Source organism: Tasmannia lanceolata, unplaced genomic scaffold, assembly GCF_043159265.1.
Source record: "Tasmannia lanceolata isolate RefF3 unplaced genomic scaffold, GAP_Taslan_0.1 ptg000020l, whole genome shotgun sequence".
Classification (NCBI taxonomy): Eukaryota; Viridiplantae; Streptophyta; class Magnoliopsida; order Canellales; family Winteraceae; genus Tasmannia; species Tasmannia lanceolata.
In genome coordinates, this window is record NW_027518697.1 from 10,045,338 (window position 1) to 10,069,745 (window position 24,408).

General features: G+C 37.5%; 1 protein-coding gene across 3 annotated transcripts in view; it reads left to right on the top strand.

Annotated features, from left to right (window-relative positions):
* Nucleotides 1-1,406: 1,406 nt before the first annotated feature.
* LOC143854460 (nuclear/nucleolar GTPase 2-like) overlaps nucleotides 1,407-24,408 on the top strand; it is a 30,063-nt gene continuing 7,061 nt past the window's right edge. Inside the window, exons 1-9 of one of the 3 annotated variants that reach the window (XM_077364450.1) lie at nucleotides 1,407-1,616; nucleotides 3,383-3,635; nucleotides 4,405-4,538; nucleotides 4,717-4,846; nucleotides 7,160-7,320; nucleotides 7,496-7,597; nucleotides 7,714-7,818; nucleotides 7,967-8,095; nucleotides 13,342-13,482. In XM_077364450.1, coding sequence (XP_077220565.1) covers nucleotides 3,401-3,635; nucleotides 4,405-4,538; nucleotides 4,717-4,846; nucleotides 7,160-7,320; nucleotides 7,496-7,597; nucleotides 7,714-7,818; nucleotides 7,967-8,095; nucleotides 13,342-13,482 — 1,137 coding nt within the window. In that variant the 5' untranslated portion in view covers nucleotides 1,407-1,616; nucleotides 3,383-3,400. Of the gene's footprint in view, nucleotides 1,617-3,382; nucleotides 3,636-4,404; nucleotides 4,539-4,716; nucleotides 4,847-7,159; nucleotides 7,321-7,495; nucleotides 7,598-7,713; nucleotides 7,819-7,966; nucleotides 8,096-13,341; nucleotides 13,483-24,408 lie in introns of those variants that run through there. The other 2 variants (XM_077364449.1, XM_077364451.1) reach the window with 2 other exon arrangements.

Genomic DNA, 24,408 nt, shown 5'->3' on the forward strand with positions numbered 1-24,408 from the left:
CGCCGTTTGAAACACCGTTTTGAAGGTCCGTTTGCAAAACGCCGTTTTGAACGGAGTTTTTGGGCTACGGGTTTTTACATGTTTGCCCTCACCAAAACCCATTTTTACATATGTGTGTGCGATTTTATGCGTTACGTCAAATATAAAAAAAGTGGGGGTGTTAATATCATTCTTGAGGACACAAATTTGTTAAATTGTTAATATTTAATTCAAAACAAGGGGCTGCTGATATCATTATATGATCTCTTAATTTTGATTTTTTAAAGACGAAAGAATAAAAAGAAACCCTAGTTTCATACTTTCTTCATCTACTTTGCAAAGTTGCAAATCCTCTCACGCCTCCACTCGTCCGTCAAATCCGGCAAATCCGGCCGTTGAGAAGAAGAAGGAGAAGAACCCCAAACGTATAGCCATTTTTTTTTTTTTTTTTGGCAATGATGTTAAATTTTAATAGTGTTTGAATGAGATCCTAATGACCTTTTAATATTGGGCTTAATGAGAGAGTAGTTGAGTTACATTGAAGCCAACCAAACAATGCCCTTTTTTGGTCAATTTACCCCTGTTTGGTTGCCGGGTTTTTTTTGTGCCTGGGAGTTTTGTGGGAGAGTAAGTTAAATTTTGGTTCCATCCCATGTTTGGTTGCCTTTTAGCACTAGGTTTATTTTAATCCCACTCTTGTAATGATTACTTGTGGGGTGAATTTTTTAATCCCACTTTTGTAATGATTGCCTTTTCATCCCATCCCAAGATAACCCCAGGAACAAAAATAAACTCAGGAACAAAAAATAAGCTTGAGAAGAATTTTTTTCTACCCAACAGTTCAAGCAACCAAACAAAGGTTTTTTTTTCTCCCACCATATCTCCCAGGGTATTTTTTTCTCCCACATAACCAAACATGGGATTTTTATTTTACCAGGATACTTCCAGGACTTTTTTTTCCCCACCTATCTCCCAGGGTATTTTTTTCTCCCACTTAACTCCTGGGAACAAAAAAAACCCGGCAACCAAACAGAGCATAAAACTCCGTCTTGGAGCATTTGCAACCAAACACACAATACCTCAGTTTGCCGTTTAAAACGCCGTTTTGATCTGGCCAACCAAACATCAAAATGCCGTTTGGCAAAACACTGTTTTGCAAAACGGAGTTTTAAATGCTATTTCAAACGGTACGCCAAACATTAGAGGGCTGCTCAGGCTGTGCGAAACCTCAGAAACCTTTTCCTGTTATAATATATACCGGCATGTTTATTGGAAAAACATTTATCCTAAAAAACGGTTTATCATTGTTAAATCTGTTTCCCCACTTCTAATGGTGGTGCCACACCATTTTACCTCATGTTTTGATGAGGCGGGGTCCACCAGCGATCTCCACCAAAACTCATGCATAAGGTGGGTCGTATCATTTTAAGCCTCATGTTCTGATGTGCGGGGTTACATATTTTCCGTTCTGCCACTTTTCCGCGAAACTAGGTTTTTTTCCGCGGAAATCCGATTTTTTTGGCGTTTTCCTGTTTTCCGCTTAAACCCTAAAATATTCTTCGAGCAAAGGTTGCAAAACCTCTCTCATCTCTTTTTCATCTCCGATCGGGCCTCGTTTTCTCTAACGGAAAAACCAGGTACAATCTCTCTCTCTCAGAAGCTTCGTCTCTATATTTCTCTTCCTTCTTAACCATCCTTGAATCTATTTTTTATCAGATTCATTTTTAGGGTTTTGGGGGGTTAGGGTTTACTCAATCTTATCTATTTTAATCTGATATATCTAGGGTTTTGCGAGTTAGGGTTTACTCAGGTAATGTGATCTATTTTAGCTGCTTCATTTTTTTTAACCTTTTATTGTCGATTTTAAACTGTAGATCGTTTTTGTGTTCTATTTCGAAAATTATCAATTCTATTCTCATGTTATTTCGAAGGTTTGATTTGGTTAATTAGTTTAGGGTTTTAAGTAGGGTCTTTCTTGGATTGGAGACTTATATAGATCTTGACAGGTTTTTGGTTAGGGCATTGTTTTGATGCGAAATTTTGAAATTGGGGTTTTGGGTTTTCTCTTTCCAATCTGTATGTCGTGTTTTTATTTGCAAAAGATAATTGTAATTCATTCCATTAAGATTTTTATTTTCATCTATTCCCTTTATATGAAAGCAACGTTCTATCTATTGTTCTTTTTTTTATTGTGATCCATTTTTTTTGGGTTGAGGAATTCTAGACTGAAGGGAGCCCTTGCAAAACAGAGGTGAAAGGGCTCCCCCATTGGCTGCACATCACCATCATGTTTGACTTTTCAGCCACTATTAATGCATGATGGTGATGGTAGCCAATAGGAGAGCCCTTTTACCTCTTTTTTGCAAGGGCTCTCTTCAGTTTAGATTTCCTCTTTTGGGTTTTGCTGTGTGTTTTGCATTCTAAGAAACTAAATAGCTAGGGTTTATTTCCTGATTAGGGTTAAAAATTAGGAAATAGTGGATCCTATTTTGAGTAGAGTTTTCTATTTCCTGATTTTTAGCCACTTCCCACGCTAGTTTACTGTTTTTTGTTTCCTGATTTTTAGCTACTAAAAAAAACAGATCCTTTTTTATGCCTGATTTGAGTGTAAGATTTTCCAAATTGCGTGACAAAATACCGTTATCTCATGGAAAATTACCAAACTATCCCTATCTCATATAAAACAGCCAAAATATTCCTATCCCATTTAAAATGTTAATGGAAATGAGAAAAATACCCATATCTCAGGGTAAATTAGAAAATACCCCTAAAATGGGGTGGGGATACCGTACGTCATTAAAAAAAAATAGAAAATGCTTTTATCTCATAGAAACTGATATAAAGCACTTTTCTGAGAGAGAGAGAATTGCTATATGATCTATTCGAAGCTGCCCTAGGTATGCGAATGGTGCATAATTATTTCCGATTTTTCTTATGCCTCTCAAGGCTATTGACAAAAATGCAGATATCTCATGGAAAATGACCAAATTAACTTCAAAGAAAATGACAAAATACCCATATCTCATGGAAAACGACAAAAGTACCCCTATCTCATAGAAAATGACCAAAATACCGCTACCAAAATACCTCTACTCATGGAAAATGAGATAGGGTTATTTTTGAACTTGATACTAACCCTTTGATATATTTGGTATAAAATGGACGACTGATAAAGTTCAAACATTTACGGAGGTAAAATTTGTGGTCAAAGAAACATCATAAAAAGTTATGTCCTAATTTACACCTGATTTTACTATTCACGAAGAAATAGCCAAAAATAATTTTAGGGTTGGAAAATCTTAACTCCATAAATCTTATCCATTTAAATTTTATTGTTACCATTTTCCGTCGAAAGAAATGGATTCTAATTGTTGAACTAATGATTTTTCATTTTCATTTTAAGTTTTATCAGGTTAGAGAGATGGTGAAGCAACAAAAGAAGGAGAAGAAGGTCAATGTGTCTGGAAGGCCAAAACATTCACTCGATGCCAACCGCAACGATAACAACAAGGACACAAGGAGTGCCGCTACGGTGCGGCGTCTCAAGATGTACAACACTCGTCCGAAACGGGACAAAAAAGGAAAAATCTTGAGACATGAATTGCAGTCCAAGGAGCTCCCATCAACGCGGATCCAACCCGATCGGCGCTGGTTCGGTCTCTCCCTCTCCCTCTCTCTCTATAGAATTCATGGAAATAAATTTTGTAGAAAGATGAGCTGGGATCCCCTTATGGATTACCGTTTCTTTTTATTAGTATTCTGGAACTGATATTGACACTCCTTTGTTTTGATTTTGGCCCCCCTATATTTTTGAACTTCTATGTAGCATTTGTCTGAAGTGATCTCTTGTATTGTGGTGCATTTGGATGTAAAACTAAATTTCGATTTTGGCCTTTTTAGATTGTAGCTTATATCCTTATTAGCGGGCTATATGTGTAAGTCACTGCTTGAAAGCTTATCAAGTCATCATTCAGTTTCCCAAGTCATCTTGTTTTTTACCCCATCTAGTCAATAAAAAAATTCTTTTGCCTTTCCCATTAAATAAAAATCCTCACCATTCCAACTACTAACTTGCCTGAGTCAACTTGGTTTTATCTTGGGTGAGTTATTGTCAGTGTAAAAGTTTTTAAATGTGGAATAAACATCTGAAAAAGCTAAATTGCACCCAAATTCCAATTTGGGTCTACACCCAACTACATCATTAATTTGTCTCTGAAGTATCTTGGCAACCTCTAGTGAGTTATTGCCTTGTCTCAGTTTTTAAATCTCAGTTTTTAAATATTGAATAAACTGCGTTCTGAAAAGGCTAAAATTGCACCCAAAATTTTAATTTGGGTCTACACCCAAATGGATCCTTAATTTGGCATTGATGTATCGTCGCTTGCTGACTTTGTTACTTTTATCTGTCATTTTCAAATATTGAAGGTAATACCCGAGTCGTAGGCCAGAAAGAGCTCGAGTTTTTCCGTGAAGAGCTTCAAAATCGGCTGTCTAGCAACTACAATGTCATCCTCAAGGAGAAGAAACTGCCCATGTCCTTATTAAATGATCATCAGAAGGTATATGGTTTTTCCATGCGAGTCGAATTAATTTTTGTTTCATTTAAAAGTCCCACATTTTTATTATTGATTTGTGAACTTGTCTTCCATGGGAATTGAAGTAGAGTATACGTGTCCCAGTTATTCATTAACAGAGGCAGTTATTCCATTTTGCTGATCTCTCTCTCTCTCTCTCCAGCAAGCTAGGGCACATCTTCTAGATACGGAGCCATTTGAAGATGCTTTTGGACCAAAGAAGAAAAGAAAGCGTCCAAAGCTTTTGGCTTCTGATTATGAATCGTTGCTCAAGAAAGTTGATGGGTCTCAAGGTATTGTAACCATTTACTCATTATACCTGTTAATGTTCAAGAACCAGATTTGACCCAGAACTTGTCCTTTCAATTTGCATGCTTGGCTTCGCCCGGACTGACAAACTAGCTGTCTAGCTGACCTTTTAATAAATTGAACTTTGGACTTGATAACTGGGGCATTGCCAAACCTAGTTGACCCAGCTGTGTTCAAATTGGACCATTGCGTTTTTTAATATTAGTAAAATCAGTTATTTATTTGTTTTTTATTTTTTTGAACATTGGAGCTAATTTTCTGGGTTGCTGTCTTGTTTCTTAGACATTCTATGTCAATATTTTGCTATTGAATCAAATTGGTAAGTCCGTGGGCCATATAGAATTAAATTTCTTTTTAAAAGATTGACCAAGTTTAACAGAAAATACATCCGTAAACAAGTGGGGTGGCCAAATCTGCCATATCATAACTTTTTTTTGAATAGTACCATATCATAACTTTCACTTCAAGTTTTAATATATTTATGACATTCCATAGCATCGTTCTGTACTAATGAGCCGTATAAGGTATCACAGCTACAGACATGTAGAACAAGTCAATCTTGGGTTGTTACTTACGAATGTGATCGTGTTCCATCACATTTCATTAGATGACTTATAAATAACTCACCCAGCGAATTTTATGATTCATGTGCTGTTTTTGTAAATTAATAGTCAAGATGAATTGACCTTCTCAAAAAAAGAAGAAAGGAATTCAAGGGAAATGTGGGTCATTTTCCATGTGAGTTGGGAACTGAATTTGACCATAGGATTTGATTAATAGATAGTAAAATTTCAGCCGAAATGTTTTGCAATTTTTTTTTTTGAAATGGTAATGTTTTGCAATTATTGACTGATATTTAAGTGCAAATGGCATGTTGCATCAGTTTTCTGATGGGACTTTAGTGACCAATGTATGTATTAATCACTTCGTTTTGCTTCAGTTGTTTTTTCTTATCCTCAACTGCAAGTATTCTGAATGTCTTTTAAAAAATCTACGCCAATTTTCTTTGTTTTTTCGTCTTGCATTCTTCTTGCTGTACTGCATAAATAAGAAACAAGGTATATGACTTGCACTTTCATTTTTTTTGGGCAACTGTGGTACCTTGTTTAGATATTTAACTGAGTTAGAAACAGAAACTTTTTTTTGAGTGTTAACAACATAAACCTTTTATATAAAGCATCGGAACCAATATAGCAGCAGTTGTAAATGAGGGACGAGATGTTCCAGCCCTTATACAACATCAGTGCAACAGAAACAATCCAAGTCAGAATAATGATTCCACGCCTGCAGCCATGTAGCTCTTTCGTAACCCAAGTCTCCTTATGCATCAAGCACACACCCTTTCTTTATGAACTGGTCAACTAGAGTGGAACATAATCACCTATTTGTAGCTCTGCTCTCTATGCCTTCCTTTGCCTACAATTCCTTCATATCGTTTGCAGATCTAGGTTTGTGCCGAAGCACTGGTCGTATTTTACTAACACGTGTAATATCTACATAATGATTCACACCAATATCCAAGGTCCCCTTTATTCTCTTTGCTCCCTTCAATTATTAAATTTTCAGTCAACGATGATGTGGAAATTTGAAGGCGACATAGGAGGGCCTTTTCGTCCGCTTCATTTGAATCACGTTCACCAGCTGCCTGGGGTATGTCTTTAAGGCCATGCCACTTGAATCACGAAAGACAATCCCCACTCTTGCTCATCCTGGTTTGCCTTTAGAATTGTGGGGGTGGTTCTCATTTATGTTTTGAAGTAGACTGTGATCCTTTTTCCCAAATTATGTTCCTCCAACTCCCTAAGATTTATTGAGTTGGATGCAAACGTGTGGACCTCAGAAAGCCCAAAAGGGTCTTGTTATTGTTTAAGCTGGTTCTTATATATATATATATATATATATATATATATATATATAGAGAGAGAGAGAGAGAGAGAGAGAGAGAGAGAGAGAGAGAGAGAGAGAGAGAGAGAGAGAGAGAGAGAGTTTATACAAACAAAAAAAATGCAGAGAACTACATCAATAATTTATTAAATTTTTTTTCGAGTCTCCTCCTCACACACCCAGACTAAATATTATTGTTTATAAGAAATATAATTAATATATTAGTGTAAAAGATACATTGAGCTAAGTCCATAATTAATGTATTAGTGTAAAAGATACATTGAGTTATGTCCAACACATGTTTAAAACATGTGTAATCAGCATAAAGGTGTTCTTGAAATTTTGTTATCCTCGTTGCATCGGTTTACTATGATGCTTTATATAGTTTACAATATTTTCTTTTCAATTTTTAGATGCCTTTGAAGAAAAGTCTGCTTCCAAACTTTCTGTGGAAGGAAGTGAAGAAGATGGTTTTAGAGATCTGGTCAGGCATACAATGTTTGAAAAGGGACAGAGCAAGCGTATCTGGGGTGAACTCTACAAAGTTGTTGACTCTTCAGATGTAGTTGTACAGGTCATTACTCTTTACTTATGAGGTCCAATCCATGAAATATTGACTGCTAAAGCTTATCAGTTTGTTGATATATTCCCTTAACACTACCTTCTACGTATCGCCTTTCACATAGTTATAAGCAATTTAAGGAGCTAGTTTGAACTGTTAGAGCCTGTTGTTCTGCATTCAATTGCAGGTGTTGGATGCTAGGGATCCTCAAGGTACCAGATGTTATCATTTAGAGAAGCATCTGAAGCAGCACTGCACGCACAAGCATTTGGTTTTTTTGCTAAACAAGGTTTGTTGTCTGTAGGCATATGACCATTTTATTCCCATGGATATAGATTTTTATATTTGTTGTTCTCTATGTTCCTTACTAAGCTACATGGTATATCTGATGCCGTTCTTTTTTAGTGTGATTTGGTTCCAGCGTGGGCTACGAAAGGTTGGTTGCGATTGCTATCTCGAGAATATCCTACTCTAGCGTTTCATGCCAGCATTAATAAATCTTTCGGCAAGGCAAGTCTCTAAATTACCTATCGGTTGGGGCGTCCGTGTGTCATTCCTATTTCTTAGATTTTTTTTATTTCTATTTGTTGGTTCTCAGGGTTCCCTGCTTTTATTCCTATTCTTAGATTTTTTTTTATTTCTATTTGTTGGTTCTCAGGGTTCCCTTCTTTCAGTACTGAGGCAGTTTGCCCGTTTGAAAAGTGATAAACAAGCAATATCTGTGGGATTTGTTGGGTATCCAAATGTTGGAAAATCATCAGTTATCAACACATTGCGCACGAAGAATGTAACTATCTTCTTTCACTTTAAATGAAGATGTTGTTGAATTTCTTTTAGTTACTTTATTAAGTTTTGTTGGTGATGAAATATGGCATATGAAATTGGCCTGATTAACAAGAGGAATCTTGAAACACATTTTTACTTATCTATATTTATTAAAACTGATATCCATGGGATTCATTGGGTATCTAATATTGTCAGTTATCATCACATTGCACTTGAGTAATCTAACATTCCTCTGTCATTTGATATAAAAATACCATTGGATTTATTTTAGTACATTACTGGAGTTATGTTGGCGATGAAATATGGTTTATGAAAGTGGGTTGATAACCAAAAGGAAACTTGAAATATGTTTACTTTCTTTTTCTTTTTTTGAATGGTAGCTGATATCATTAGAAAAAGACCGAGATGGTCATGATACAAGGAGATAAAACAGAAATAAAATAAAGAAAAGAAGATAAAAGAAAGAATCAAGGAGGCATAAAATCAATATATCACTATTTCAAAAAAAAAGGAGGCATAAAATCAAAAAGCTCTAAATCTTCCTTCTCCACTCCCTCTTTAGCCAATCTATTGGCCACTCCATTTGTGAAACGATGCACATGCTGAAAGACAATTGAAGAGTTCCCTACCCAATCTTGAATCTCGTCAAAGTATCTAGCAAATCTCCAAGGATAGGGGTGGAGGCCTTTGAGCCAACGAACCACATTTAGGGGATCCCCTTCAACGATCACTTTGTCAAGGCAATTTTAATCTAGCAACTTAAAGCCTTGATGCATCGCTCGAACCTCCGCTTCATTTGAATCTGCTACGCCAATGTGACCCGCGAAGGCCCAAATCACTTCCCCTAAATCATCGCTCGAACTTAAAAGCATGTTTAGTTTCTATATGTTTTAAAACTAATGTACATTAGTGATGTTGAACAATTCCATAGAATTGTACTTATGCCTACTCTATTCCAACTTTTGTGCTTAGTCAGGCTCATCATTTGTTTTTTTTTTTTAGAACAGTAGCAGATTTCATTAATAAGAGGGCGACTGAGTAAGTACACCCCAAGAGAACATATAAGTAAGACCACAGACTAATCATTTGTATGATGCTTAGGTTTTGAAATTTGAAACTCCCGTGACCCTTTAGAATGAAATGAGAAGTGGACCCACATTTCAACTAAGTTGGGCCCACAAAGCATGTTGACAAAGATGAAAAATCTTAAATGCTTTTCTACCTCTGCAATTCGTATTGCCACCACTACTTGCATTATTTACATCCAAATGGAAATTTATCTATAAATGCATTAAATCAAAGATTAAAAACCAAGGTAAGTCTTAGTAAAAACTGGAAATGTTCCAAATGGAAAAATTGAGGGCCTTAGTAAAAGCAGATTAAAGAAACATTTTCTAAGCAAGGTATGAAATTTCGGTTTCTGCTTCGGCCTCAGCCAAAAACGAAATTTCGGTGAAAATTTCGGTTTCGGTATCTTATAATTTCGGCTGGAATTTTTAAATTTCGGTCCAGGCCAAAATTCGAAATTTCAGATTTCGGCCGAAATTTAAAACCATGGTTCCAAGGAAAAATTATAAACTTTTTAGAGTTTTCCAAAAAAAATTACATGGAAAAGCGGGAAAACACATTTCTTTGATTTGCAATGTTTTTCGATTTACAGTAGTTTAGGACAGGGTTTTTGTTAAAAAAATAGCTTTATAGGATGTAAACCATAACACCTTTCCATTTTTTATCGTTTTTACTATTTCAATCGAATGCCAAAATTTCGTTGGAAATAATGAAGTGGAACAAAACCATTGAGATTTCGTTTCGGTGGGAATGGAAACAGAAATATTTCGGGTTCGTGCCAGTTTCGGTGGAGATTTAAACCATGGTTGTGATTGATACAATCGTCTGTGACGTTGATGGGAAAACAACTAAATTGGCTTAGAACGCCGTAAGGAAAGATTATATGATATTTCATTTTGACCTTTGTAGATCTGATCATCAGTCAAGGTGCTTGATTGTGGTCTGATGGTCATGACACACACTTAAGTTCTTATCCTCCAGCAATATCGATTGTTTTATCATAAATTATTTTTTGAATATATTTATAGAGTTAAAGATATTTAAGTGAGTTTGTAAATTATCTGTTTACTCGATAAATTGGTTAGTGTGTGCTGAAGTGAATGGAGGTTATGAGTTATAAGCTCACATGGGATTGGAGCTAATTAATTTTGGTGTTAGGGCAGTTAGAGCGAGTTAAGATGTTGCTGTGTTGGTTAGATGAAAATTCGGTACGATGCTCTCGGTGTTGAGAATATGATTAGGTCTTGAAGGTCTCACCTGTTACTTTTCAGTATGAGAGATCAAGGATGGATGATTGGAATTATGCCTAGTCTCAATTTAAGCTTGAGTAAGAGCTGTTAAGTGTGCTTAAGAGTTTGTTCCTAATCAAACTCCAATTGAGATTAGGAAACTGTTATTGGATTGTTTATAAATGCATGTAGAGTTTCATTCGAAAGATACAACCTAGAAACCTTAATCCTTCGTCTTCATCTTCCCTTAAGATCCACCCCTGATTTTGCCCGTCCATGTTTATCGGTCTGATGTCAAATGGGTTTAAAGTTACAAGCACCCAAGAGGTGCGCATACGAAAAACTATTCGGAGCATGGATTTCTTCTGTTATATCAGATCATGGGTCTCGATCACAACAATCTTTGTGAATACATGTCCGGTTAAGAATATCTACTATTGAATTTTTTTTGAAATCCTCTTCCGCAAACCATTACCTTTGATGGAGGCCCCTAGAGCTAGAAAAGAATTCCCTAGGAGTCACATTGACTAGAATCGAAAGTGAAGGAGAAGTACACGCCTTCATCAGTCACCTACATCTATCACCAATTCCCATCGTTTTTAGTAGGAAGTCTACAAATGCCCAATCTACATGTCATAAGCCTTTCCATATCTACCTTGCAACTCACCCTGCGTTTCATCCATATCCCAATTGTCAGGACATTTGCTTGTGATGAAGACATCATCCATAGTTTGGTGACCTCCACAAAGGCACCTTGGTAAGGAGAGATAACCTCTTGCATGAACCTTTAAATCCTCTAGGCTAGAGTCTCTTATAATTTTATATATGCTGCCCCGCCAAACTAGTTAGACAAAAGTCTTTAAGCTCCCTGCCACCATCTCTTTTTGGGATGAGAGTAACAAATGTGACCTTATCTCTTTGCTTAGGATCCCTCTATCATAGAGTTCTCCCATAACCTTCATAAGATCATCCCTAACCTCCCACATTGCTTGGAAGAAAGCGAAAATGAACTCATCAGAGCTCGAGGCCTTGTCTTTGTCTATGGAAAACACTGACTTCTTCACCTCCTCTTCTCTAATTCAGCCTCCAAAATTGTTCCCGCCTCCGATGACATCTCTGTCAAAGGGAATTCCCTCCAGCAAAGGTTTTCGAACCCCTTCCTTTGTGTCAAGGTTGCTATAAAAATGAAGAATTTCATTCTTGACCTTTTCCCTATTGATCCTCTTTCATTTTACCACATTTTCCTCCTAGCGTATGGCCACTCGATGGGAAAAAGAACAATGTTCCTATACCCCTCTTTCATCCAGACATACTTGGACTTCTGTCTCCAGCTTATAACTTTTGATTGAAGGACCAACTCGAATTCCTAAGAGACTTCCATCCTCTTCACTCCACTTGCCTCATTACTATTGTCATTTTTCACGCCATCTTCAACCTTTTTAAAGGACTGCAATAACTCAGCTTTTCTTGCTTCAATAGATCTGAATTTCTCCTATAGTTTTATTTTTTCTTGATGGTGTGGATTTCACTGGAGATTTTCTTTTTGACATGGTAGATTTCACTGGAGAATTTGTCTCTAATCCGACATCAATCTTTGACCACCATAATTTAAGATTTTCCAATTCTAAGTGGAGTTTGCACTTGTTCCGTAGGGCTTGGGGAATCCGAATCAACTTGGGCTAGCTTTGAGTTGAAGTGTGAAATTCTAAACATTTATTTGAAGACACATGGTAATGCTGCTTGCCCCTCCACAATGTGAATCAAGTTGCTCCACAATGAAGATCTAAATAAGGTGGTGGTGGAAGGGGACTCTCTCAATGTGATTAGGTGGCTCTCCGATTGTTCCTTGGAGATTTGCTGCTCTATTTGGTGAGATTAAAGAGAGAATTGGTTCTTCTTCGATCTCCTTCATTCACACTAGGCGGTCAGCGAATGCAGAGGCGGACAAGCTGGCTAGTGAGGGTGTCTCTAGGGATAGTATCGAGCCTTTTGACTTTCTTCCTCCCTGGTTGCTTTGTCTTCTGTTTTTTTTCCTATTTATTGTTCCTCTCTTGTTTCTGTAATTAATGGGACCTCCTCGGTCTCCTTTTCAAGGAATTATCATTTGCCATTCAAAAAAAAAAAAAATGCTGCTTGCCCCTCCTTTTGCACTCTCCATCATACATGTGGTACATGCTTGTTGTGACTGGTAATGCTGTTGTGTTAACCACTCTATCAAGTAAGGGGCCTTGATTGAATGGACGGATTTTTTGTTTGTTATAGGGGCTGCGAGCGTCATGTGATGTTGTGGTGGCTCACCAAACCAACGATCCTTATCATGACACATGCTTCTGTGTATTATTTGGCAGTGATGTGCGGAAAAAACTGAACCTGATCATGCCCACATATTTTTGTGTATGATCTAGGATTTGACAGTGTTTTGAGTGGAAAACAGATCGTGGGGTGAGCAACAGTAGCGTTCTTCTTGATTGAAGGTTGTGCATATTGGATTTCTATATGGAAGTTGCTTGGTTAATGGTTACCATCATTGTGGTATGATGTTTTCATGTATCTTTAATCCTTTTGGGAATGACTAGATAACTAGGTAACTTAACCATGTATTTTTTGGTGAAAATAAAATTGAATGTCCATGGTCTAGGTTTATTTCCATTTAAGGCTTTGATTTAAACAGGCTGAGAGCATCTTTAAATGTTCCTCTATGACTTATTAGTACTGAATCCTTATTTATTTGCTAGTATCTGAAATTGAATTACTGGTGTGAAATAACACTAACTGCTAGAATGCTTGCTAGAGATGTTTTTCTCTCTATATGATGGCAAAACTCATGATAATTAAATATCCATCACCCTTATTTTTCCATATTTTATAGGTCTACTACTGCTTTTTATGACGCAGGAAATTCTGCTTACTAATTTGGTTTTGTTTCACCTTTTTTTTTTCGGTTTGCAAGGTATGCAAAGTGGCTCCAATTCCAGGAGAGACTAAGGTGTGGCAATACATTGCACTCACGAAACGAATATTTTTGATTGACTGTCCTGGAGTTGTATACCATAACAGTGACTCTGAGACAGATATTGTCCTTAAGGGTGTGGTAGGTACTTGCTGCTTCCACTTTTGTAAATTTTGTTTTGTTTTTTTTTTTCTGTAAAATTTGTTGTGAACCTTCATTTTTAATTTTTTGAATGGTTGTTTTGAACCTTTATTGTACATGTAAATTATTTTTTATTGTTTATTTAGGTTCTCATTTATGTAACTTGGACATGTATGTCACTATCAGATATGAATAGATATGAATACTGGGAGTTGACTTCAAGTTGATACACCCACATATTATATTAAAATAAAGATCTACTATTCATATATAAACAATAAAATGTATGGAAAATACAAAATGTTCGTAAAGGAAAAAATGAGGGTAGTTTTTAGTGCACAAAATGTTCAAAAAGAAAAAAAAATGAGAGCAGTTTTGATGCACTAGGACATATGTTGTATCACTATGGGTTGGAACGGCTAAAAACATATGCATTCTTTACATTTCAAACCCTTTCTGTTATTTTTAAATTTATTACAGTATTTGTAGTAGAAAGAAATAATAATTTCAACTATTTGTTTTCATCGTTGGTGGCATCTTTTTTTGCCAATCTGTTGACACAACTTCAACCATTTCAGAGACTATTTTAGGAGAACCTTTAGTTGGTTCTTTTGAAAAGTTCTTTAACATGGATGAGCTTGTGACTGAGATTGGTGGGATTTCAATTATTATACTCGTCCTAAGTAAGAGGGGGTGGTTGTAAATGGAGTTCTTGAGATTGGTAGGGATAAACCATGAAGGTCTTATGTTGACGTTCTTTACAATATTGTTGGGATGTGATCAAAACAGATCTTATGGAAGTTCTCAAGCACTATGGTCAAGTATTTATATAAGTGAGGGCCTAAAGGTATCTCTCACCACTTTATGGAAAAAAGAAGGTGCATTGGGTGTCAATGTAGGGTGGGTTCAATGATGTATGTAAACCTATCAAAGTTGGCGGCCTTGGTTTTCGAAACTTGAGAGTAGTAAATAAAGCTTTGCTTGGGAAGTGGTTGTGGAGACATTGAGAGGAGAGGAACCATCTCTGGATCAGAGTTATTGGAGCTTTGAAAGCATGGTGCCTGCATTGCCAAATTGATATTGGATGACAAATACATAAACTACGGTTTGACGGTGTGTAGAGATATTTTGATGCAAAAGCAGTTGTTCTATGGAGGGATCAATTGTAGAGTATACAAAGGGGCCACAGTTCTTTTTTGGTAAGACAGATGGTGCAAATGGGTACCTTTGATTGAGATCTTCTTTTATCTCTTTGCAGTGGTTAATACTTAATAATAAAGAAGCACAGGTGCAAGATTGTATGAAGAGAGTTGATGGGTAGATCATTTAAAAAATTAATTTTAAGCGGAACTTCGATAGAGAGATTGACAAGGTCGCTTGGCTTCTGGGCTATATTGATTCTCCTTACATCAAGAAAACTGTCAGGGACAAAAGCATTTGGATCTGAAACTCATCTAGGGTTTTCACGGTTAAGTCATGCCACCAAATTGTTCCTTGCCCGTCTTTGCCTTCTTTGCGACCTGGAGCATCCCTATACCGTCCAGAGTTTGTGCATTTGGATGGACGGCTTTCCAAGATAAGGTCATGACAGATGATGATCTATGTATTAGTAAAGCCCTCATTGTAGATCATTTCGCACCTTGTGTAGTGGCAGGAGAAGCAAGGGATCATTTACTGCTTCATTGCAGGCTAGCCACAAAGGTATGGAATCACATTCTAAATAGATTCAGGGTGTTTTGTGTGTTTCCCGCAAATTGATCGATCTTCTTTGCAGCTGGTCTTACGCTCCATGGCCAAGGAAAGGGAGGATCTTTTGGGGAGTAATGTTGTGTGCCACCATTTAGGTCCTCTGAAAGGAGAGGGCAACCATATTTTCAAGAATTGCTCAAAAGGCCCTCATTTTATCTACATGAAGATAATATCGCTTACCATCTTCTGTGTAAAGACTGTGCCTTGATTTAAGTTTATCTCTTGTACGGATATCATTCGGTGTTAGAGGGAGATATATGCTCAAGCAAGGAGAGGGATGAAACGAGGACCCCTAAGTGGACTCCCCGCGAACCAAGCTTTGTCAAGTTAAACTTTGACGGATCAAGCTTAGGTAAACCCTTGGCAACCAAGAATTGGGGTAATCCTTAGAGACGAGGCCGGTGTCATCGAGCGGGCCATTTCGAGCCTCATTTGGATTACAGATTTCAATAAGGTGGAAGTAAGAGCGGTGTTGCAAGGAATCATGATTATAGAGAGCCGGGACTTTGATAGACTTATCGTGGAAGGCAACTCCCTCAATGTTAAGATTGATGAATGGGAGCTGATCTCACCTATGTAGGTTTGTGGATAAGATTGAAGTGATTCAGGATCGAATCGAGGGGCATCCAGTTCAGTTTCAACACGTTCAGGGGTCGGCTTATAGCGAGGCAGATCATCTAGCCCGTTCTGGAATCGACAAAACTGGATTGGATATCTTTGACTTTTGCCCCCATGACTTTTTTTTCTGTTAGCCTTTTGTGTTGTCTTGATGTATCGACCACCTCGGTTGTGGATTTTCTTCTTTTTATCTTTAATAAAATCTCTGGCCCTTCAAAAATGAGAAAACAAATAAGGACTGATTTGTTAAGGAACGGTGAACTAGGTGGAATCCTAGGAGATCGGTAGAGATGTTTGAAAATAGCAATGATTTAGGACCGCTAGGGGTGTGAATATCAATCTTTATTACAATTTTAAATGTCCAGAAAATTCGAACAAGATCCAACGCTCAAACATTTTCTTTTACTACAAATTTGAATGATTCAGCAAGAAGGGAGGAGATCTAACTAGCTCTGACCGTAGTTCTGGCCATAAAATTGTTGAGCACACAAAATTGAAAGGAACACTTAAAAACACTCCCCAATTGTATGAGAAAGAACACCGAAATTTTCCAAGGCAAGAAACAAAGATTGGAAGCAAAAAAAACAAAAATTAGAGAAACTAGAAGAATCTTAATTTAGAAAAGAGAAAAGATCACTTACCATTTCAAAAAAAGAGAGAAAAGATAACTCACCCGGGCATCACACAGAGGTACCCTAGGGCATCATGCCACTAGGTTTGAACAAGGCATCACACCAAGATCCAAGATCCAAAGGAGGATATCACATCTAAATGCACATTTGCAAGTTTAAATTTTTATTTACATTCCATGTGAAGAGAATGGACATCGGCCTACATATATAGAAATCCACTCGATTCTAGAGGCTTCCCTTAGCTTGCGTAGGGACTAGGGAGCTGAGTTTCTAATTTGGAAACAAAAATCCGCACCAACTTTCAGTTGCCTACTTGCCTTGGATGTCTAATTAGGACTCAAGAGTCAAGAACTGAAATGGAAACTAAAGACTCTTCAATTAATTAAAATCCGAAATAATTGATATAGAAACTAACTGTAACTTGACTTCCTATACTTGGTTTAGAAACCTAACTTTCTAATTTTTATTCAAAACTCAAAAGCAGCTAAACATGGAATCCTGACACAAATAGAACAAAGCACAATCTTTCGACTAACTCAAGTGCCCCCTCCCCTTGGCTATGAACACTCCAAAGAAGGTGGAAATTGACATTAACAGTTTGACCAAAGTCAAGCATCTCACAACGACAAATTTACTCCTCACTTCTCTTGTTGCTTCACGCTGTGGTCTAATAGGGAGTGGGAGTGGGAGTGGGAATGGGAATGCCACATGGCCCCCACTTGACTAGGAGTCGTCCCAGCTTGACTTGGCTGTCGACTTCTTGTCGTGAATGCCCCCATCAATCAAGGATGTTACGTTGATTAGCTTAGTGCATAGCATTTGCAAGATTATAGTCGAGTCATTTTAGGTTTCAGATGGTCTTGGGTAGTAGTATTTTATCATTTCAACGGTGTTTTTGGGCTTGTGTTTATATATCTTATTTCTTCTTTGTTATGTTTATCTAGTGGTTTTTTTTCTGTAATTATGGAGGGTTGCAGCCAGGGGATCCATAATAGTCAAGGAGCTCATTAGAATTGTTATGAATATAGAAGACTACAAACTTTATATGGCTTTAAAGGATGTGACCCAAGGCTTTGTACACTTCTTCAATTCATGGATGATTTTCGTCCCTTTTTTCCCACCTCGATCAACTTAGCTATAAACCTCTGGTATATTTAAATGTGTTATAAAACTTTGTTGGACCTCAACTTGGCTAGGAGCCTTGTCGTCAGTTCAAGTGGAGGAGAATGTTTTGGGTGAATGATTTGCAAAATATAGGAAAGTTCCTAAAATGTGCCTTGAGCCCTCTTTAGGAGTGCCCATCCTTCCAAAGCCCTTTGGACTCATGTGGCGTATCATTTTTTTATGGAATTGATGTGGAAGTATGCAAGTAGAGTTTCCTTAGGGGGCATGTTATCTTAATTAAGTTTACTATGGCTAGCCTCCTAGTTTGCTTCATGCCGTTGTTCAGGATTCCCAAGGTAGATCAATTAGAATTGATTCCATCTAAGTAGGACGTTCACAATTACAAGAAAAGTTTCAGGGTTGTGGAGAATTAAAGAGAGAAACTTAGCTTCGTCGGGCAAGTGGTTGCTGAGATTCGGTGAGGAAACATAAACCTTGCGGAGGAAGGTAGTTGCCCTACGGTATGAATGTAGAAGGGTTGGGAGTGGGCTGCCATTCCATTCGTAGGGGAGAGATTTTTGGGTGTGGGGTCCATTAAGAAGCTCAAGGAGTCTATTGGTAAGGGAATTAAGGATAGGGTAGAGGTGGGTGATCGATTGAGTCTTTGGGAAAACTTTTGGACAGAGGAACTAATGGGTGTTTTTATATTATCTAGTGTCTAGTAAGAATGTTGATTGGGGAGAGTTCTTTGGTAATGGGATATAGCCATATAGGGTAGTCTATGGAATTTAGTTTTGAGCATGGTTTAAAATTTCGGTTTCGGTACCCGGTTTCGGACCCTGAAATTTCGAAATTTCGACCGAAATCCGGTACAACAAAGAAAATAATATTTTATTCAATATTAAATTTCGGCTGAAATTTCGGTAATTTCGGTCGAAATTTCGGTGGAATATTAAATTAATTTAAAAAACAGGATTTTTGGGTGAAATTTCGGAAAAATCAAAATTTCGACCGAAATTTCAGATATCGGTCAAAATTTAAAACCATGGTTTTGAGAAGAAATATAAGGGAGTTACACGGAGCTGATGACAAATCAGACATCAGACGGGGTGTATACTATTAGAGCAGGGTGGATAAAACAATGTGGAGGTACGAGTCCCGATATGATTTTTCCTCCGACTCTTTTTTCAAGCATCTTTAGTTAAGAGAGGGAAGATGGATGAAATTCTCTTATCTTTAGCATAGGAAGCCGAGGTATCTTTAGTTAGATAGGGAAGATGGATGGAGTTCTCTTGCATCATCTTTACAATAGGAAGCTGAGGTTTCTTAATATGTCCATGACGGGCAATGTGGCTAGGGGGGGATAAAACAATGTGGAGGTACGAGTCCCGATATGATTTTTCCTCCGACTCTTTTTTCAAGCGTCTTTAGTTAGATAGGGAAGATGGATGGAATTCTCTTTCATTATCTTTAGCATAGGAAGCTGAGGTATCTTTAGTTAGATAGGGAAGATGGATGGAATTCTCTTGCATCATCTTTACAATAGGAAGCTGAGGTTTCTCAATATGTCCATGACGGGTAATGTGGCTAGGGGGCTACTTTTATCTCCGTCTATTGTGCACTGGCAAAATGGCTTTGGAATCAATATCTAAACCCCTTTGGCTTATTGTGGGTGTTCCAAGATTTGGTAGTGGGGATTTTCAATGGATAGGTTTTAGGGGTTGTGGAAAATTATTTATTTTGTGATTGTGAAGTATTTAGAGGTAAAAGAGTGAGATATCTTGTGAAGAAATGGCATTGGAGGAGAAGATTGTGCAAGGCATATAAAACTCCATTATCCATTGAGCCTTTATTGCGAGAGGTGGAAGAAGCATCTATTGGGTTCTTTTTAGCCGAACTCTGATCAGAGGTTCGATGGGAATGTATGGCCTTCGGGATTGGTGGTTTCATTTCTAGTAGTAGAGGTTAGTGGTTTTTTCCTTGATGGCCTTAAAAAGTCTAACGTAGGTTATGATTAAGCTTTGTTGGAAAGTTTAAGCATTGTCTCTTCTTCCTTGACAGATTCTTATCTTGGAGGGAGATTCACTCAATGTAATAACCGTTAAAGTGAATATTTTCCAATGATCTTGGCCCTTAGGGACTGGCCTTTATTTTCGATGAAATACTAAATGCAGATGCGGTGTTTATTTTCTGATTAGTGACATTTTTATTGATAAATCAATTGTAAGCAATTTAGCATTAGACTTTACATTATTTTTGTGTCAAGAGAAGTGAATGGCATTGATGATCTTGATAAGGAAGAGATTTTGAGATATATTCTCTTTTTATTTTGGTGCTCACCACCCTTGATGTATTTGACTTTTTTAAAGTATAAAAGATTAAATAACGCCTTCTGGTGTAAGTGGTCGTTTGACATGGTATCAGAGCCAAAGGTTGTGAGTTCAAACCTCCTTGTTAGTAAAAAATCCACAAGCAATGGCCAAACCCAAAAGAGAGGCCACATGTGCCACGTGTAGGCCACCCCAAAAAAAGAGGGGCCACACGTGATGTAACGACCCGATTTCCGTCGTGTCGCTACGAGCAAAAGAAAGTAAAAATCATGGAAATATTTTTTTTTTTTTTTATACAAGCATCAACGACGATCCCGATAGAATCTTATTACAACTTAAAAATGATACATGACGTAAGACGTCAAAATGCAAGGACTCCAGGAACGAACTCTCTGATCACACAGTCCCTTATCCCATGGTTCCTTCATTTGCAAATGCTCCGCCATCTAATGCCTCAACCCCTGTGGTGGAGGAATCAACGTCAAAGCAGGGTCATCCAAAGACCGAGCAAAGTAAAAGAGACAATAATAACAGTGCATACAATAAAATCCACATTTCAATAATGTCTAGAATAAAGATTACAATGCCCATGGCAATATAAATCAAAGGAGTGACAATAATTTCAATGTATGCTATGTATGCATGTATGCAACAATTTTATAAAATGAGACAGCACATTCCCCAGGTACATCCGGCTTTTCCCCCATTTATTTTTCTGTCAGTTCTTTTCTGACTTTTTCATTTTCTTTTATTTTTTTCTGCCGGTGTCCTTGCCGCACGGCTAACCACTACCCCTGTCTGAAGGTAGTGACGTTATGGACTTGGATTACGGTCTCGCATTTGCCGAGCCGGGGATACTATCCCTCGGGGATACTTTCCCTTTTTGGTTGGTTTGCCAACGAAAGGCAGTACACGCTTCTCGCGTTGGCCTTTGGACCTTAGGTCCCAGGATGATTCCACCACACCCTTATGTTCCCCTTCACTCTCCCCCATGTATGCAACATGTATGCAATTACTTACCTTTGCCTTTCTTCCTGCATTCATTTCAATTCATTTGATTCCAGCATTCATTTCAATTCATTTGATTCCAGGCAAGCGAGTATAAATTCACTAAGCAGGTATTTATCAGGCAATTTATAAGCAGAGCTACATTGCATAGACAATTATATTGAATACCATTACAAGACAAGGTCTAGCTGTCACCTGCTTACATTGCATAGACAATTATATTGAACACCATTACAAGACAAGGTCTAGTTGTCACCTGCCTTTTCTTATAGTCGCAGTAGGACGAGATGGCTCCTGTAGGCAAATAAGTGAAATAGGTCAACTTATTTTAGTCTAGGTCCTTTTAATATCACACAGACAACACTTGTCCTTTTTGTGTCCATTTATGTCCTAAAATAAGGTTCCCTGTGTTCACTATTCATGTGGGCCCCACATGCTACTATTCATGTGGGCCCCATCATGTCACTATTTATGTGGGCCCCGCATGTCACTATTTATGTGGGCCCCATCATGTCACTATTTATGTGGGCCCCATCATGTCACTATTCATTTCACCATAAGTTGATAAAGTTTACTTTACGGTTACTATGCTAGTATTTCACCGTTAAGTATATAGGTGGTAGAACCAACCATTACTTTATCCATATAGGTGGTAAAACCAACCATTACTTCAAATAAAATATAGGTAGGTGGTAGAACCAACCATGAAAGAGATCATTAAATAATTTAGGTGGTAGAACCAACCATTGAAAGAGATCATTAAATAATTTAGGTGGTAGAACCAACCATGAAAGAGAGACTATTATAAAAGACTTACTTGGTAGTGGATTTTCTTTTTCCTTCTTCTCTCTCTCTCTTCCTCTTTCTCTTTCTTCTCTTCTCTTCCTCTCTCTCTCTCTCTTCTCTTCTCTTCTCTTCTCTTCTCCTTTTCTTCTCCTCCTCCTCCTCTATTTATAGACATTTTTTTGCATAGTACTTTTTGCATAGTAAAGACTATTTACTATTTTAAATTATTATTTCTGTCGGTCAATAGTATTTTTGCATAGTACTTTTGCATAGTAAAAACTATTTACTATTTTAAATTATTATTTTCGTCGGTTAACAGTATTTTGCATAGTTAATAATATTTTTTTATTATTAATTTTGTCGGTCAATAGTATTTTTGCATTTTTTTATTATTATTTTCGTCGGTGCGATGATATTTTCGTTTCCACTAGGGATGGGTCCCGCTGGTGGTAGGACCCGCTGGTCGTGGGGCCCGCTCGTGTGGGACCCGCTGATGTGGGACCTACTTGTGTGGGGCCCGCTGATGTGGGACCCGCTGGCGTTGGATCCGCTGATGTGGGACCCGCTTGTGTGGGACCCGCTGTATGGGGCCCGCTGATGTGGGTCCCACTTGTAAATAGTACTCGGTGGGTCCTACTGTGAATAGTAGTTTTGAATAGTATTTTAAATAGTAATTCTAAATAGTAATCTTGCATAGTGACTATTTTTAATATATATTTTTAATATATATTTTTACCGGTTATTACATTCTACCCCCCTTAATGAAAATTTCGTCCTCGAAATTGGACATACCTTATATATATATATATATATATATATATATATATATATATATATATATATATATTTTACCGGTTATTACATTCTACCCTCCTTAATGAAAATTTCGTTTCTCGAAATTGGACATACCGTTAGATGATGATACTTTTGTTTCATCTCCTCCCCTGGTTCCTCTTCTTGTGGCTTTCTCGCTTCAAGTTCTTGTTCTTCAGGTTCTTCCTCGGAGTCAGAGGAAATTTCAATCATTTGCTGCAATCCTTTCTCTTCTTGAAATTTCTTCTAGCTCACGACAAGGTTGTCAGAGGTTGTAACATACTATATAAAATATCACCATTCTTAAGGAAAATCTTCATAATTCAAAATATCTTTGTTGATAAAATCTCAATGTATTATGTCATCATCATCTTCAATTTTCAGACATCTTCAAATTTCACAACATACTCATAAATCATCATCCCAAAATTCAAAATATCTTTGTTAATTATTATCCCAACGCATGACAGATTCATGATCATCTATTTTTTTATGATTAAAATCGATTCCTCGTGAAATCCATCTAACGATCATTTTTCCCAAAATCCATATCCTTTTTCCCATAATCCAGGCTTTTAATGAAATTTCCAACTAAATATAGCTGTCAATTGTAACAGGGTAATAATTTTATAATATAAATTTCTGACCTTCAGTCGCTCCATCCTGTACCTCAGTGTCGGACGATTCTGAATATAAGTTGCTGCCTTAGGGCAGTCCCTCTTCCTGTGATTAGGGTCTCCGTAGTTTAAACAAACTGCCATGGTTAGAAGGAAATCTTTTTATTTTTCAACTAAAATCTTGAGGTACCATGAAGTCTCTAAGCAATTGTTTACTTACTAAAGTTTTTAGGATAGTTCTCCTATCTCGTTCGAATTTTTCGGTTGACCCATGAAATGTGACACATCATATGTCACCTATCTAACCCAAATTAACGACTCAACCCTCAAGCACCAGATTTTCCGTAAACCCGGGAATGGGGTCTACAACATATAATCCAGGAACTTTCTCTCTCCGCTTCCGATGTGGGACTATTACAATCCACCCCCTTAAAGGGCCCAACGTCCTTGTTGGCAGATCGTACTAGAGGAGGTACGGCTCTGATACCACAACTGTAACGACCCGATTTCCGTCGTGTCGCTACGAGCAAAAGAAAGTAAAAATCATGGAAATATTTTTTTTTTTTTTTATACAAGCATCAACGACGATCCCGATAGAATCTTATTACAACTTAAAAATGATACATGACGTAAGACGTCAAAATGCAAGGACTCCAGGAACGAACTCTCTGATCACACAGTCCCTTATCCCATGGTTCCTTCATTTGCAAATGCTCCGCCATCTAATGCCTCAACCCCTGTGGTGGAGGAATCAACGTCAAAGCAGGGTCATCCAAAGACCGAGCAAAGTAAAAGAGACAATAATAACAGTGCATACAATAAAATCCACATTTCAATAATGTCTAGAATAAAGATTACAATGCCCATGGCAATATAAATCAAAGGAGTGACAATAATTTCAATGTATGCTATGTATGCATGTATGCAACAATTTTATAAAATGAGACAGCACATTCCCCAGGTACATCCGGCTTTTCCCCCATTTATTTTTCTGTCAGTTCTTTTCTGACTTTTTCATTTTCTTTTATTTTTTTCTGCCGGTGTCCTTGCCGCACGGCTAACCACTACCCCTGTCTGAAGGTAGTGACGTTATGGACTTGGATTACGGTCTCGCATTTGCCGAGCCGGGGATACTATCCCTCGGGGATACTTTCCCTTTTTGGTTGGTTTGCCAACGAAAGGCAGTACACGCTTCTCGCGTTGGCCTTTGGACCTTAGGTCCCAGGATGATTCCACCACACCCTTATGTTCCCCTTCACTCTCCCCCAT